This window comes from Taeniopygia guttata, chromosome 15, assembly GCF_048771995.1.
Source record: "Taeniopygia guttata chromosome 15, bTaeGut7.mat, whole genome shotgun sequence".
NCBI lineage: Eukaryota > Metazoa > Chordata > Aves > Passeriformes > Estrildidae > Taeniopygia > Taeniopygia guttata.
Window position 1 is genome coordinate 12,226,367 of NC_133040.1, and position 17,418 is coordinate 12,243,784.

A 17,418-nucleotide genomic window follows, 5' to 3' on the forward strand; every position below is an offset into this window, starting at 1 on the left:
CACTGCAGCAGCCCACACAGCAAACATTTCTCCCATCCAGACCAAGAACTTTACATATTTATTACAGTTCATATGACTAATATAGTCCAAAGAGAAACTAGGTTAAAAAAAAAACACAACTCCATAAAATACAATGGATAAAATTATCCAAACATTACTGTTAGGAAATACCAGCCAAACAACTGGCAGGACTTCTGGGAAAGCACAACACCACCTGGTTTGCTTACAAAAAGGTATTGCTACAGCTGGTGAGTCCATCTGCTCCACATTTCCAAGGAAACCCTTGGGAAGATCTCAAAACATCTCGGAGAAAAGGAATCCACCAACACCAAGAGTCACAGGGCCACTGGTGGCCACTTCAGGGCGAGCTCCTGGTGCATGGCCTCGGGCAGCCACTGGCAATAGGCTGCGAGCAGATCTGCAGAGGAGAGGAGCAGTTAGAGAGTCTGGCTGGAATATCAGCTCCTGAGGGATCACCCACTGCTGGGATGCTGCTGGAGCTTGGATGTTTCTGTGCACAGCCAACAGCATCCTCAGGAACCTCAGTGAGCCTCACTGCAGCACTTTGCTGCTGCTTCTGTGAAAGAATTCTTATCATCTGGCACCCAATATTGAAAAAAAATCCACTCTACCAGGAAAAAAATTCAATATATCCATGGGAAGTACCACCATAGTCCATACATTTAAACTGTGGTTACAACTACAGAAGAAAAAAATAATCTTAGAATACAAATAAATGTTCCTTTCTGAAGTGCTTTCTGTCATTTTTCACAAGAACCAAACACAGGGCATTACTGCTCCTGATAAGAAAATAGGAAATATTTGGAGTTTAAGAAGTGAAATAGTCAATTTTTTGAAATTATAACTCAATCGTGCTCAAGGTACCCCACTTAGGCAAGCAGAACTTACATTTAGGGTTTTTCTTCCACGCAGCCACCAAAGCATCACGATTATCACAATTTTCTTTAACTAGAGCTTGCAGGAGAGCTTCTGTCCTGGGCTGAAGTCTGAATTAATGAAATGAAGCAGTAAAACAAACGTTCATTACCAGAGCTTAGCAGAGCTAGAGCGTTCAGCTCACCTTTAGGAACCCTACATCATTTGAAAAGGCTAAATACAGATGTACAAACACACAAACCCTGCATACAGAAATGTGCTACTGGTTGAAGAAAATTCACTACAAGTAGTTTGTGCTCCCCACCACAACCTCCTGTGGTCAGAAGCAGCAGCAGGTGGTTCTGGTGTCTCCTCTGCAGCTGCAGAGCTGAGGGCAGAGCCAAAAGGAGCCCCTAGGGGCCGTGCTGAGCTCTGACCTGACTGAAACTCGGTCACTGCAGGGCTTCAGACAGCATCTGCCACTTCTGCCATAAAAGTGACAAACCCTTGCACTGATCAATGCGAGGAGAAGTCAGAGCAAACCCTGAGAAAGTCCCTTTTGGTGAGAGAGAGAACCGGGGAGAGAAGTGGAGTGACAGCTGCCAGGAGGGTCACAGCCTGGAGGTGTCACCAAAAACACCCCAGTGCTGGTTGGAAAGATGGTTTTGAAAAGAAATAAAGGCAGAGGAAGAGGCCAAATTGCAAAGCAAAGCTCAGAGGGCAGCAGTGGCTCACCTGCCACTCCTCACAGGGCTGGGCACAGCTCAGTGGCCAGCAGAGCCCAGCAGAAAAACTCATTTTCCCAAGGTCACAGCCTCCACCACCCTTCTCAGCACTGAATTTTTTAAATTTAGGAAGGAAATGGGAAGTGTTTGGTGGAGACAACGACCTGAAGTTTGTTTTTCACCACTTACTTGGACCATGTCTTCAGCATTATGAGGGGACTGGACAGCAGGCACTGGCTGTAAGAACTCAGCTTTTTAATGACCTGGAAGATTTGTTACAACAATTATATCATGAATAAGGTAAATTAATTGTGATATGGTAACAACCATCAACGAACTTGCGCTACTAGAAATGTCCATGTCATATTCTCCATCATGACATGGAAATTCATGATGATTCATGAATTTCCTCCTATCCACGTGTCCTTAAGTCTTGTCCTGACTGACTTGTTGGACAATTCTTCTGTCTCAGGGTGGACAAAGACTTGGGCTACTAGCTTTTTTTTTACTTTGCAAAAATGGGACTTAAATTTGGGGGTGTCTTTCACTGAAATACTGATTTTTTTTCATGCTTTTTTTTGTGTTTTAAAGCTACCTTCCCCACCTCATCAACCACAACAAACTCTTCCATCCGCTAGCAAGTGCTGAGGAACGGGAAGACATAAAAAATGAAGCCATGAGGCTCATCTTCTCCAAAAATGGGGCTAAAAACTTACTGCTAACATCAGGGAAATGGTGCAGCTGGAGCACACTGACCTTTCCTTCCAGCAGGAACCTGGCAAAGTGTTTGTAGCGATCAATTCCTGCGGGGTAATCGACTTCCACAGCAGGGAGCTGCCAGCCCACACGGTCTGCAAGCAAACAGAACACCCCAGGTCTCCCCCATGCTCCCCAAGGAGGGCACAATCCCAGGGAGGTGGGACAGGACGGGTGCCAGGAGAGGTGGGGAGGACACTGCCAGCCCCACCAGCCTTCACAGGACCCATTTCGATGGGAAATGCAAATATTTAAATGCTGCAAACCCCACGGAGGTGCCCAGAGCACTGCTGAGCTCTTTGGAGTTTCCTGTGAGAGCCTTGTGAAGGCAGCAGCACAGCAGCATCACTGCAGCAGCACCACTGCAGCTGCTGCAGGAACACCAACAGAACCCTGAGGGTCTGTATCACCTGCTGCAAAATTCATTGGTTGACAGAGACACATGGCACGCCTGCAAACAGCTCTGTGCACAAGTCTAGGGGGAATATTTCCCTCCTTAGAAGGGATTTTCAGCCCTGTGGAATGTATTCCTGCAAAAGAAAGGCTCGAAACACAACCAGGCTGTGTAAGGTACAGCCACTCTTCCCTGGTGTCAGGCTCTGTGTCCCCTGGCTCCACATCCATCCTCACAGCGCCCATACTTTGAAATTACTTAAACAAAACCACGACTGCTTGGAGAAGACATTAAATCAGCTACTCAGGTCAACAATCACAGCAGCAGAGCAGCTCCTGAGGGACACTCACAGAAGACACTGGGTCTGTGGCAGCGAACTCGGCCCGTGCCAGGGCAGTAGGAGGGAGGAGGCTTTTCCAGAGGCTTCCCAAAGTGGCAGTAGGGTGGCAGCAGGGCAGGGATCCACTCGGGTTCCACTGCAGACACACCTGAGGAGGGAAAACACAACTGGATGCAGGTTTGCTGACAAGGGCCACAGCAGCCCCAGGGGTACAAGGCATGGTCAGGGTCTCATCTCCACAGATTTACGTGTCCCTCATTTTTTTCAAACCTTTTATGTTGTAAAAAATCTGTTCAGAGATCATCAGCGGGCAGCTGTGGTTGGCAGGGCTGGGGCAAAGCAGACATTTCAGAAGGTGAGCTTTGCTCCAGCCAGTTCTGCCAGGTAAATAAATAAATAAATTTTAAAAAGGCCATTTCAGAAGGTGAACTTTACTCCAGCCAATTCTGCCAGGTAAATTAAAAAAATAAATAAATTTAAAAAAAAAAAAAAAAGGTCAATTTATCTCCTGATCCAGATCTAGGAAGCCTTAAGGATCCAAATCCCAGGAGTCAATAAGGACACCACAGAGGGGAAAACACTCTGCCCAGGCATTTCTGAGCTCCTCACCAGGGCTGCAGAGCACTCACCTTTCATGTACAGCTTGGTAGTCTCAACTATTTCTTGATACACCACAAACTCTGGGAGCTCTCTGAAGAGGACTGAGCTGGGGTGGATGAACACTGGGTCCTCCAGGAGTGCAGTCTGTAAGGAGGCACAGAGATTGAAGCTGAGTAAAACCAGTACTGACAATTCCATTTCTGCACTGCCTCTCATTTCAGTCTCTCTCAGATGTACATTTGTAAACTCTCCTGAATGATGGAGGTTTTTAATAACCCCATCATTTTCTGCTCCACCTTCTCTGGAGACACCAAGCACTCCACAAGATGAACTAATGGTACTTCTTAGCTCTTTTATGACATTTCCTACGTGAACACCAGGAAATGGAAACGCTGCAAACCTCAATTCCATCGAGAGAAGCTGCAGGAAGCAGCACAGGCATCCCCAGTGCTGCACCCAGCCAGAAACTTTGCACAGGAGCACCAGAAAGAGGAGGAGGAACTGAGCCCAAGCCAGCTGCTCACCTTGTAGGCGTTTTTCCACTTGTCCTCCAGCAGCTCCTCTGCCTGAACCCTTCGGGCAAGGTGATCCCCCAGCCCTGCCAGCACAATCTGCCTCAAGTAGGTGACCTGAGCTTCTGTTGGGGGCTTCATCTTTGGGTCAACGTAGAGCCCAGCATCCCTGCAGACAGAGTTCACTGCGGGGAAAACAGGGGAGAGGAGGTGCAAGAGGACAAGAATCAGCTCTGTGCATGTGCCATGCCCCAAAAACAGACCCACCAGAGCAGCTCCCCCTCACCTGCTGTGGTCAGCTGCCCTCTCAGGCGCCGGACCTCCAGCATGGCTTTGTGCCGCAGCCCGTTCTCCTCACAGAACTTTCGGGTGCACCCAGCAAATTCACAGGCCCCCACTGCTCCTGCAGGGGACAGAGGGGCTGGTCAGCTCTCCTGATGACACCCACAGCACTGCCCCAGGCAGTGTGGGCATTTCAGGGCTTCCTCTGGGCACGGGGCAGTGAGGGGAGCCTGGGCAGCAGTGCTGGACTCGGTGCTGCAGCACAGGGGAGCCTCTGCCGTGCCAGGAGGGGAACAGAACCAAAAAAATGGCACAGGGAAGGGAGGCACTGCAGAACTCAGTGATGCAGCACAGGGGAGCCTCTGCCATGCCAGGCTGAGGGCTGGGGGTGACAGGAGGGGAACAGAACCAAGGGAATGGCACAGGAAAGGGAAGCACTGCTGAACTCGGTGCTGCAGCACAGGGGAGCCTCTGCCATGCCAGGAGAGGAACAGAACCCAGGGAATGGCACAGAAAATGGAAGCACTGCTGAATTGCTGCTGCAGCACCAGGGAGCCTCTGGCCATACCAGGCTGGGGGTGACAGGAGGGGAACAGAACCAAGGGAATGGCACAGGGAATCAGGCTCTGTACCTAACATCACCATCAGGTCCCCCAGCTTCTGCATGGGCCCCTGCCCAGCCCAGACCTTCTGCATCTGCAGAAACCTCGCTCTCCTGGCCTTCAGCTGGGCTGCCTCCTCCTCGCTGCCTGCTGGCCTGCAGGGGACACAGAGCAGCAGTCTGAGGGCTGTGCTGAAGGCAGAGGGCACAGTGCCTGTGACAGTATGAGCTGTGAATGGCACACTGTGCAGGGACACTGTGCAGGGACACAGCCCTGGGGAGCACTCAGCCACTCACCTGTCCAGCTCCTCAAAGAGCTCCCTGACGGTCATGGCAGACACGATGGTGATGCTGTAGGGCAGGCAGTCGTGCTGCCTGCTCAAGGCCAGCATCTTGGCATAGCGAGGGGCCACGGGAAAAGTGGCCATCACTCTGCCCAGGGCACTGATGGGGCAGCTCAGCTTCGCTGCCAGCTGCTGCTTCAGCCTGGGCCAGGGGAAAGAGGGCTCATGTCATGAGGTAACTTGGAATTGCAACAAGGTGGTGCTCCCCGTTCTGGCAGCCCAATTAATTCGAGGTGTTTTCTCAGGTTTTGTTATGTGCCAATCCCAAAGGCTGGGGGGAAGATTCCTCTTCCTCACACAGCTCCCACCAGCCCTGCCTGGGCTCCCAGCACTGTGTTTCCCTGCCCAAACACACCCAGGGCCAGTGGAACAAGCAGAGACAGAGCTGGTGCCAGTTTCTGAGCCACAGGACATCCCTGGGTGAGGTGGGAGGGGGGCAGGAGGACAGCAGAGTGCAGAACATCAGTGGGGGACCACAGGCATTACCTTCCTGTCATGGGGGGCTCCTTCAAGGCACCCAGGGCTATCAGCAGCTCCTCAGCTGCTGCCAGAGCTTCCGTGGGAGGAGGTGTTGGGAATGGGAAGTTGATTACCTAGGGAAACAAGAGCGAAGCCCCTCAGCCCCTCACTGACACGGCACCCACTGGAAAACAGCCTGAAAGGGACTGAAATCCTCCCCTCTGCTTAGGTGTACCTAAGGAAAACATTTAGGATGTTTGCCAGGGGCAGAAGGAAAGGACACATAATGGCAGGAAATGCTTGGAACAAAAACATGAGGAAACAGGAATACCAGAATCACCCTCAGCTGCCACAGACTGCAGGCACCACCCAGGGCAGGCTGCTGTAAGGTCTAAAGCAGATCTAAGAATATAAGAAAGCATTTACTGCTTGAACAAACACGTCTGTTGAGGTCTAGTGGAATTCAGAGCAGCTTCTGCAATGTGCAGAACCAAAATGGACTCTCAGGATCTTCATTTCTACCACAAGGCAAAGCTTCAAGCAATGACAATAAAATAAATTTCTGTTTGTTTCTGGCTCCTTAAGGGCAACCATGTTAATGGGTGCTGTAGTACAAAGCCCTCTCCAGCTCACCTTTTCTATATTTAATGCCTTCATTTGCAGAATCAAGTCTTCTACTGGTCGCTTTGTTATTTCTGGAGCAGAAAATTTCTCAAAGTCCATGAAAACTGCTGAAGAGTATAACCTAGTGGACCAGAAGTGTTATTGAGACATGTAAAAGAAATCTTAACTCAAAGGACATACAGGAAAAATTAGCAAGGGATTAAAAAAAGGCAGCTGTGGATAGTATTTACATCATCATATCATTATTTACAGGTTGGGGCATTTGCCTTATTCACAAGTTAACTTGACTCAGAGTTAAATCCACCTGGCCATGGTGAACTCTAACCCAGCCATGAAAACAAGAGTTCTCAGCAAGAGAAATGCCCCATAGCAGCCAAACTCAAACCAGTATCACCAGTGACAGCTCATGCCTGGCTTCACCTCTCGCACTGGGACGCAGGGCAGGAAAACCCAGAGCACCCCGAGCAGCAGGGGAAGGGGCACTGGATGTGGGGCTGTGGCAGGCACGTTCCTCTCTTTCTCAGGATTTTTCATAGAGCAGCACAGAGAGAATAAAAACAATTTCTAGTTCTGCTCCTTGTTTTTCCCATGTGGAATGTGTTTGGAGAATTGCTTGATTGGATTCTGGTGAGGATTGTTTGAGCTTGGTGGCCAATCCAACCCACTGGGGCTGGACTCTCAGAGAGGGGCACGAGTTGTGAGTTAGATATGGGAGTTAGAAAAAAGTTTGTACTTTTAGAATCTCATTTAAATAGTGTATTAATGTATTATAGTGTAGTTATAATACAGAAATCATTCAGCCTTCTGAACTGGAGTCAGACATAATTTCTCCCACCGGGTTCCCCTGCATTTACAATGATGCCAAACTACCAGGGAGATCCTTGGGCTGCTGCTGGCTGTGTCCGGTGATGTGGAATTCCAAGGAAATCTGTCAGAAATAACAATAAAAACCACCAAAAATCTAACAAACACCTGTAGCAGTGTCCGGGCTCGGTGCGGCCGGCGCGGCCGGCGCGCTGCTGGGCCGAGGCCTGCGACACCCAGGTGACCCTGAAGGACGAGACCCCCGTCACCCTGTCGTAGAAACGCCGCTTCACCCTGCCGCTGTCCACCACGTACTTGATGCCCGGGATGGTCAGAGAGGTTTCGGCCACGTTGGTGGCCACCACACAGAGCCTGGTGCCAGCTGGGGGAGGCTGGAACACCTGCGAGAGATGGACGGGCGTGGGAGAGGGGAAGGAAGGGGGAAAGGAAGGGGGAAGGAAGGGGAAAGGAAGGGGAAAGGAAGGGGAAAGGAAGGGGAAAGGAAGGGGGAAAGGAAGGGGGAAAGGAAGGGGGAAAGGAAGGGGGAAAGGAAGGGGGAAAGGAAGGGGGAAAGGAAGGGGGAAAGGAAGGGGAAAGGAAGGGGAAAGGAAGGGGAAAGGAAGGGGAAAGGAAGGGGAAAGGAAGGGGAAAGGAAGGGGAAAGGAAGGGGAAAGGAAGGGGAAAGGAAGGGGAAAGGAAGGGGGAAAGGAAGGGGGAAAGGAAGGGGAAAGGAAGGGGAAAGGAAGGGGGAAAGGAAGGGGGAAAGGAAGGGGGAAAGGAAGGGGGAAAGGAAGGGGGAAAGGAAGGGGGAAAGGAAGGGGGAAAGGAAGGGGGAAAGGAAGGGGAAAGGAAGGGGAAAGGAAGGGGAAAGGAAGGGGAAAGGAAGGGGAAAGGAAGGGGAAAGGAAGGGGAAAGGAAGGGGAAAGGAAGGGGAAAGGAAGGGGAAAGGAAGGGGAAAGGAAGGGGAAAGGAAGGGGAAAGGAAGGGGAAAGGAAGGGGAAAGGAAGGGGGAAGGAAGGGGAAGGAAGGGGGAAGGAAGGGGGAAGGAAGGGGGAAGGAAGGGGGAAGGAAGGGGAAAGGAAGGGGGGAAGGAAGGGGGGAAGGAAGGGGGGAAGGAAGGGGGGAAGGAAGGGGGGAAGGAAGGGGGGAAGGAAGGGGGGAAGGAAGGGGGGAAGGAAGGGGGGAAGGAAGGGGGGAAGGAAGGGGGAAAGGAAGGGGGAAAGGAAGGGGGAAAGGAAGGGGGAAAGGAAGGGGGAAAGGAAGGGGGAAGCAAGGGGGGAAGCAAGGGGGGAAGCAAGGGGGGAAGCAAGGGGGGAAGCAAGGGGGGAAGCAAGGGGGGAAGCAAGGGGGGAAGCAAGGGGGAAAGCAAGGGGGAAAGCAAGGGGGAAGCAAGGGGGAAGCAAGGGGTGACTTCAGACAATGATCACTCTTATCTGTAAGATCTCCTGCTCACTGTCACAAGAAATCCTTTACCTTTGCCTGTTTCTCTGGTGCCAGCAGGGAGTAGAGTGGCAGCACATACAGGGGCAGGGACGAATCAGGTTTCTCATCTGTGGGGAAACAAACCAGCACTGCTCAGTCCAACTCCCAGGCTTAGCCCCAGCAACATCTGCACAAACACCACATTAAAACCAGGAAAGCAACTGGTGCAAACTGGTACCAGTAACTGGGAGTGGAGCTGGAAAACCTGACCAGCTTTGCCATGACACAGCACAGGAAAACCAACTCGTGTCACTCATGTCACAGGTGACACGAGACAGGGATTCCTTCCCTCACGTGTGCCAAACCTTCTTCTGAGCCTCCATCTCCTAAATCCAGGTCAAGATCAGAGCCTGCAGCGTCACCATCACTGTCAATGTCTCTGTCTTCATCTCCTTCATCCACTGGCACCACAGAGTAACTGTTCAGATCAATTCTGGGCAGTGTCTGAGAAACAGAGGGAAGATGAAAACAGCACATTAAGAGGGGAACACAAGCAGCACTTTGCATTGCTTTGGAAGCAAAGCTGAGACGAGGATTCACATTTCTCAGGCCTTCTCAGGTGCAAAATAAAGTATTTCCAAATTAGAGGCATTGCAAAAGCATGCAATGCCAAATCCCATTCCATCTCTTTATATTGTCATTTATTATAACACTCTTAGAATGAAGAGAACTGGCCTCCTAACCCAGATATGTCTAACAAATATTCAAAAGTTTCTGTCAAGACGGGTTAGTCTTAGAATTTTATCTCTCTGTCAAATCCAGTCCAAATTTTGGGTAACAAATGGCGAGATGAGGAGCAGCCCTGGTGCCAACAAGTCTGGAGCTCCTTCCAGTCAAGTTTTAGTGGTCAGTACTCAATCTAAACCAATCTCCTGCCCGTATCAGCCAGAGTTCCAGCACTCTGCAGCAGGGTGAGCAGCACTGAGGGGACACCTGTGGCTACAGGGCTTCAGGCAGCTCTGGAAGAGCTGGAGAGAGGCACAGCCACACAGCAGGGCTGCCTGCAGGGAGGCTCTGCTCCCTCCTGGCTCTTGGAGGAGTTTTACCCATCACACCTTACCAGAACTCTCCTCCGCTTCCTCGATTTCTTAAATTTCCTCATTTCTTCCACCGAGTCCTCTCTGTCATCCTCTGCTCCTACAAAGGCAGCAGTGGAAGAGCTGTTAGCTGCTTTCCTCTTGGAAAAGGCAGTGGCAGGAGTCTGGCCCCACTCCCACCTCTCTGGGATGCCCAGTGTGGAAGAAGCAAACTGAAGGCAGGGGGGAACTGGAAGGGAACTTTTCCCAAACTCAAACCAGCACAAAATTTAACATCAGTCACAGCAATCATCCACAACCAGCCCTTTCCCCAAACCTTGTCTTTGGTGGCTTTTTTAAAATCAAAGTTTGTATTTTTGGATGCAAAGCAAGCCCACTTCTCAGCAGGGTCAATTTTAAGTTTAAGTTTCTACAGCAGTACCTGCAGCGGTTTTTTTTTGGTATGGGAATGCTTTCCTTAATCTTCTACAGAGAGAGTGAACTTCTGCCTGGCCTGTTAAAAACACCAAAATGCCACCTGCAAGAGGGAAAAAAAAAAAGAAAAAGGAAAAAAAAAAAGAAAAACAAACATCAACAAGAACAAACTTCGGGTATGTTCAGTATGAGCATTTTGAGAGGTTCTCAGCAGTGAGGTTCTCTTACCTGCAGGCAGCATCCGATGGATTTTACACACTTTCCTGAAGCACTCCCCACTGTAGTCATCCAGGGGGGTTTTCTTGTTAAAATGAACAGTTACAGGGAACTGCCTCGCATCTACCTGGAGAGGAAATACCAAATAAAGGTGTTTATAGAAATAAAGGGTTTGTTTGCTGTCAGAACTCCACACAATCATTACAGCATTCAAGGGACAACCAGAAAAGCTCACCCTGTATTTCTGTTCACCTCTAGAGTTTGGCACCCTACAAAAAACCAAACCCACAGAAATTTCTGGTGTTGTCTGCTCTGAACAGATAAAACCATGCTAGAAACCAAAGCTTTTCTCCCTTTCACATCATCAACTCAGATTTAAGCTTTCTAGCTCTCCTGAACCATAACTTAAGAGTTTCTCAAGGCAATCAGATTCTGCCAGGGCGGTTTTCTGATAAAAGTGGAAAGAAAAACACCAAGTCCCAAAAGAAACAATAGCCTAAACAAAATGACTGTTTTTAAATCATTTATCTGAAAGATTTCAGCACCAGCTGGAAAGATTAGAGTGCCCCTGTTTTGTGGTTTTACAAAGGCTGCCCTGGCTGTATTTAGCTCCCAGGGAGGGGACAGTACCTGGATGACAGGAGGTTTAACAGAGAACAGCCTGGTGTTGTCAGTGAAATCCTCCACTCGCAGAGTCGCCGACATGATGATCAGCTTCAGGGGCAGCCCCTTCTGCAGGGATACAGATCTGTCAGCCCAAACAGCTCCCCCTGAGCACTGCAGCAATAAACACCTTGCTGGAACTCAGTTATCTACAGCCAAAGTCTCAAGTGAATTGGGGTTTGCCTGAGAAGTCGCCTCTTGCTACTGATCTGTATTATTTCCCCCTTGGTGTAGGCTCTGTGCCTCTTCAATCATACAGAAAGAGAAATGAGTGTTATTTCTGTCAGATTTCCTTGGAATTCCACATCACAGAGCCTCTTCATGTGGAACATCCCCTCCCTGGCACATCCATGCCCAGAGCAGGAGCCCTGCCCCTCCTGATGCCTTGTGAAGGCTGACCTGGAGCAGAGGCTGGATGGAGTTACAGAATAAAGCAGGGATTTATTCCAGGATCTCCTCATGGATCCACCTTGGGCAGCACCAGAGCCCAGCCAGGGCTGCACCCAAGATGAACCAAAATGGTACAAAATGAACCCAAGGTGAACCAAAATGGTCCCAAAATGCACGAGCGCTCCCGGGAGCTCTCCCTGGGATCAGTTCTGCTCCATTGGCACCTTGGAGTTCATTGTCCCATTCCAGCTTTAGCCCAGGCAGTCCCACCCTGCTTGTTTTTCTCTCTCCAGCCCATGGTGTTTGTGCTCCTGGGCTGAGATTTGGATCATTTGTCCTTGGTGCCCAGCTGGAGAAGGAATTGTTTTGTCTCCCTACTCTATGAAGAATTTAGCATCCCCTGATATGAAGCCCAGGCCCACACACTAAAGCAGCACAGAATGTGAAGCACAGAAAAGCCAAACCTGAGGCCTCCCTCTCACCTTCTGACGGAGGGGCACGATGCGAGACAAGAGCCCTATCAAGATGTCTGTGTACATGCTCCTCTCGTGGGCTTCATCAATGATGATGACTTTGTACTTTGAAAGCAGGAAGTCCTGAGGAGAGAGATGGAATTCACCCCAGGAGGCCTCAGCCAAGGATACCTGAGTCAGGACACCCCACAGCTACACAAGCACTGACCCCATCCCCAGCTCTACTGCTCACTCAGTTTAATGCACTCACCCTACACAAAGCAGCCTGGTTCCCAAGCCTCTTCTTGCTCTCATTTTACCCAGCAAGACAACCTAATGTTTAGGGGCTTGGGCAGAAATATCAAGGGTAGAGATGAAATAAATCTCTGGTGCTGAAAGGGATTCTGATTTGAAAAACTGGCAACAAGTCCACATTGGCCTCTTTCCTCAGCTATACAAGAAAAATCCCTTTTTTTTAACACTGAGGACAGCAAGTTACCTTCTGAATCTCTTTGAGCAGCACACCATCTGTCATGAACTTGATCTGCGTTTCATCCGTGACGTTCCCTTCATACCGGATTTGATAGGAAACCACTCTGTGGGGAAACCCCAGGAAAAAGCATGGGGGGAAGCACAAAGTCCGTGCCACCCCCAGAGCACCTCAGTGCCACCCTCCAGCAGCGTCCCAAGCCTTTTTGAAGCTCACCTGTGCGACAGGTTCATCTCCTTGGCGACCCTCTGGGACATGGACACGGCGGCCACGCGCCGAGGCTCCGTGATGCCGATGGCGCCGCTGGCACTAACGGGGTGGGGGAAGGAAAAGCAGGAATTGTTCTCATTAAACAGAGGAGCAGCCAGGAAAACGACACCAGGATTTCTCACTGATGGTTCTAGATTAATGGCATCAGTCACGCAGCCTCACTCTTGGTTATAGTTGGAGTAAAAACACAGACAGGAAGCGCTGGGATTCCCTTCTGGTATAGGTGTACTGATCTGAAGATGCATGGATTACAGCTTAGTTTTCCCCAAAATGCTGTCTCTGCAATTCCATCTGCTGCAAATAAAATCCAATTCCTACCTGGCATATCCAGCTTCGTAGAGGAACTGAGGCACTTGGGTGGTTTTGCCACTTCCCGTCTCCCCACAAATGATCACAATGGGATTGTCATTAATGGCTTCCATGACCACTTGCTCTTCAGCAAGGATGGGAAGCTTTAGTCTTGCCTCCTAAATAGTGTAAAACACATATTTTAGTTGTGTTGTTCTTTTGTTTTCCCCAGGATTGACAACTGTTACCCCCCTCAGACCATAAAACCCACAAAAAAGAATTCTGCAAGCCCGTGACTCAGAAATCTCAAAACCAGCTAACACCACACAAGCCTGGCTGAGAACCAGAGTCATCAGAGCAGCTTCCCAGCAAGCAGAGGGCAAGCCCTGCACTTTAATTTGTGAAACTTCAGAGTCCCTTGAGTTTCTTAATACAGCGTTTCAAGGGAAAACTCATTTCACAACTGCCTCATCTGCTGAGACTTGTGCAGGGCTTTTCCTGCTCCTGCACGATGCCCTACCTACAACAAATGGGACAAAAGCATCCAGCATAAAACAACAGAGCTGAAAGGGACTTCAGAAGACTTCCCAGCAAAGGAAAAGGACTGTTAATTAATTCTGTATGTAAAACTAGAGATAAATGCTAATAGCCTAAAGCAAGGCGAGTTTTCCTGCTGCTGGAGCAGAGCTGAGTGCAGCCAGCTGCTGGAACACCCCTGACAAGCACTGTGCTGCTCACAGAGCCTCACCTGAATCTCAGGAGTCCTGTCCACAGGGACAAACACTGCAGGCTTGCAGGGAGCCTTGCTGGGGGCTGCCTGGGGCGCTGGGGCTCTGGGACCAGCTGGAGGCTGCTCAGCCCCTGCCTTCCCCACTCCTCCCTCTGCCTTTTCAGCAGCATTCCCAGCACTGGCTGAGGACTTCTCAGTGTCCTGTTTCTGCTCTTCCTCCTCCTCAGAGCTGCTGGGCTCCTCCTCAGGCTCTGATTCTGAACCTGAGCTGTGCCTTCTCTTGTTGGCACCGCTGATGCTCCTGATCCTTTCAGGGACATCAGTCCTGGGCTCCTGTGTCACCCTGGAAACAAAACATCTACGTGTGAGCTGGGTTTTGGCACCTCAAACCAGATATGACTTCCCCAAAATCCAGGGTCTCCACTCCTGGAGGTTTTCAAAACTCTGCCAGGTAAAGCCTTGGCTTTGAGTGATGGATTTGTGCCTAAGCATTTCCCATCCTGGGCTTTATCCATTTCTTCTCAAGGCATCTTTGTAGTTTAATCTACAAATGCAGGTCTTGATAAATCTAGCAATTATGGCCAACATCAGTAGATGTCTTCCAGCACAAGAAAATAAGTAAATGTTTATCCACCAATTTTGTCGTTTAGCACAATTGTTAAAAGCCTGCAGATTGTGTCACCCACCTCATCCTCATCCCACAGGAAGGACCAAGGTCTTTTAACTAACATCCTCTCACACAAGAAATATCAGATATCACATTATCAGATAAAAATAGCAAATTATTTAACTCCATCCATTCTGAAGAACCTGTCTGCACCGAGAAGAAAAAATAAATCAAGGGAAAGCTGAGGATGCTGCTGTTCAAATACAGTGATCAATTGCAAGGGTTCCACCTAAAAATCTCTTTACCTTTTAGCTTGAAACATGCGCTCCCCAGTGCCCAGTTTGGAAGTTGTGTACAGGAGTTTCATTTCTGCCTCTGAAGCCTGAACCTCGTTCAGCTTGCTCAGCAACTCAGCTCGCTGTTTGGGGAAAACAGCCAAAATCAGTGCTTGCTTTGCCCAGGAAAGAATTTCATTTCAAGGTTTGCACTTCAGCATTCCAAGGTGTGCTCTGGCAAATCCTGCTGTGACGTTGTAAAACCTTCCTGCTGCTCCAGGGGCAGACCTCCCTGGTGAAGATTTCGGCAAAAATAGAAATGGGGATTTGACAGCACAGCAGTGAGCAGCAAAGAAAAGAGATTTGAACTGAACCACTGGAATGAGGCCTGGAGCAATGGGAGCCTCCCCCCAAATCCCTCCCACAGTAGGTCAGGCAGCCACAGGGTGAAACTGCCTCCAAACCAGAGCTCCTCTGGGAAAGCTTTGTTCAGACACCAACAGGAGCAGGAATTCTGCCTGGAAAGGTTTTACAAAGAGAGAAAAGCTCTTATTTCCACAGTGAAAATACACAATAAGCATTTCAGAAGCACTGACAGGCCAATGTTGGGGTGCAGGGAGGTTTGCAGCCACAGCATCTGTTTCACAGAGTGCTTTAAAGTGCAAAACCATCCCTGAGTGCCAGTGCCGTGCTCCCCAACACCTGCACACCAAACCATCCTTTTAAAAGAGCACAGAGTTGCCAGAAGCAGCACAGACCTGTTTTTTCTTCTCCTTCTGCTCCAAAACCTTCTGCAGGTTTTTCTTCTGTTTCTTACTCAGGGGTTTCTTCTGCTGCTGCACAGCACAGGTGACTTTTTTCTTCTTGGCTTTTTTGGCTGGCAGGACCAGGGCATTGCTTTCATCAATTCCTTTCAGCGTTGCTCCATCTGAAGGCAAAGGTTTGATTATTTTGATTATTCACCTGTGCCAGGTGGATTATTTTCAGCACACTCTTAGCACGCTTGCTAAGCACCAGGCCAGATTTAGCTGCTTCAAATAAACACAACCCTCATGCCCAGCCAAAAAAAATCCTGCAACATCAGCAAGGGCAAAAGACCTCAAAACGGGGGATTCAATAACCCTGAGCTTTCTAGAGCCCCGAGGGTAGTTTTCCAAGATTTATGTAACAATATGATGCAATTTTTGCCTTTTTACTCAATCCCCCGGGGTCAGGACACAGTGTGCCCTGGGGTGATCCCCCCAGTGTCCTGCTTCATCTGGGCACCAGTGGATTTTAACACTAAAAAACGGCATTACTAGATTATGAATAATAAAAATAGAATAACGAACGCCATTTTTTTTCCCTTAAAGTTTGAGAAAGTGAATGTTTAACATAAAAGATATGTTTAATAAATTATTTAATAAATAATTATTATTTAATAAATTTTCGATTATTTAATAAATAATGAATTTAGATCACTTAATAAATAATTTATTAGATAAAAGATGATTTAATAAATAATGGAACCACTGAGTGCCGTGATTGGGAAGGGACCCCGACTCCTGAACTCCCTGGAGGCAGTCACTGCTGTAATAGAGCCGGGGAGTGGACGAGGGAATGAATTCGGCTGGAAAAGACCCCAGAGAGCACCGAGCGCTACATCCAGGGACGGGGAATCCACCGCCTCCCCGGGGGGATTAAAACTGAAAACAATAAAACTAAACCAATAAAATTTCGGCCCGACTGTCCCTCAGGAGCACAGCCCGGCCCCGCCGCACCTCCCAGCTCCAGCGGCAGCTCCAGCGGCGGCTCCGGTGCGGGCGGTGCCGCGGGGCCCCGCGCCTGCCGCGCCTTCCAGTTGTGCCGGCGGCGCGCTCGGCCCATGGCGGGGACGGGGACGGGGACGGGGACAGTGACGGGGACAGGAACGGGGACACGGCACAGCTCGGCCCGGCTCGGCCCGGCCCCACGTGCGGCCCGCGCTGCCGCCACTTCCGGGAACCGCGGTCTCGCGAGAAAGGGCGGGAAAGGGGCGGGGAAAGGGCGGGAAAGGGGCGGGGCGTTCTCGTAGGATCAGGGACCCCCCAGAACCCATTCCGGGACCCCCGATCCCACCCCATCCCTTCCCATCCCATCCCATTCCTTCCCCTCCCCCTCCCCTTCCACCTCATTCCTTCCCTTCCCTTCTCATCCCACCCAACCTCATCCCACGGATCCCATCCCAGCCCAGCCCATTCCATCCATCCCATCCCATCCCATTCCTTCCCACCCCACCTCATCCCATGGATCCCATCCCACCCTATCCCACGTCATCCCCTTCCATCCCACATCATTCCTTCCCGTCCCTTCCCCTCCCCTCCCATCCCATTCCATCCCTTCCTTTCCCACCCATCCTCATCCTGTGGATCCCATCCCATCCCATCCCATCCCATCCCATCCCATCCCATCCCATCCCATCCCATCCCATCCCATCCCATCCCATCCCATCCCATCCCATCCCATCCCATCCCATCCCATCCCATCCCATCCCATCCCATCCCATCCCATCCCATCCCATCCCATCCCATCCCATCCCATCCCATCCCATCCCATCCCATCCCATCCCATCCCATCCCATCCCATCCCATCCCATCCCATCCCATCCCATCCCATCCCATCCCATCCCATCCCATCCCATCCCATCCCATCCCCTCCCCTCCCCTCCCCTCCCCTCCCCTCCCCTCCCCTCCCCTCCCCTCCCCTCCCCTCCCCTCCCCTCCCCTCCCCTCCCCTCCCCTCCCCTCCCCTCCCCTCCCCTCCCCTCCC

The 17,418-nt window shown here is 50.4% G+C and overlaps 1 protein-coding gene across 1 annotated transcript; it reads right to left on the bottom strand.

Moving 5' to 3' along the window:
• Window positions 1-35: 35 nt before the first annotated feature.
• On the bottom strand, window positions 36-16,590 carry DHX37 (DEAH-box helicase 37). Its single transcript, XM_030285397.4, has 27 exons — window positions 16,392-16,590; window positions 15,390-15,559; window positions 14,662-14,774; window positions 13,768-14,092; window positions 13,050-13,198; window positions 12,678-12,770; window positions 12,471-12,567; window positions 12,002-12,115; window positions 11,097-11,198; window positions 10,479-10,593; window positions 10,258-10,353; window positions 9,860-9,936; window positions 9,105-9,243; window positions 8,791-8,867; window positions 7,486-7,718; window positions 6,523-6,634; window positions 5,917-6,023; window positions 5,384-5,572; window positions 5,118-5,242; window positions 4,490-4,606; window positions 4,216-4,388; window positions 3,721-3,835; window positions 3,102-3,239; window positions 2,358-2,452; window positions 1,791-1,864; window positions 910-1,007; window positions 36-418 (listed from the first exon to the last, which is right to left on the bottom strand). Exons 1-27 carry the CDS (start codon window positions 16,495-16,497, stop codon window positions 336-338), a joined length of 3,432 nt encoding a protein of 1,143 aa, XP_030141257.4. The 5' UTR covers window positions 16,498-16,590; the 3' UTR covers window positions 36-335.
• Between the last annotated feature and the right edge of the window lie 828 nt (window positions 16,591-17,418).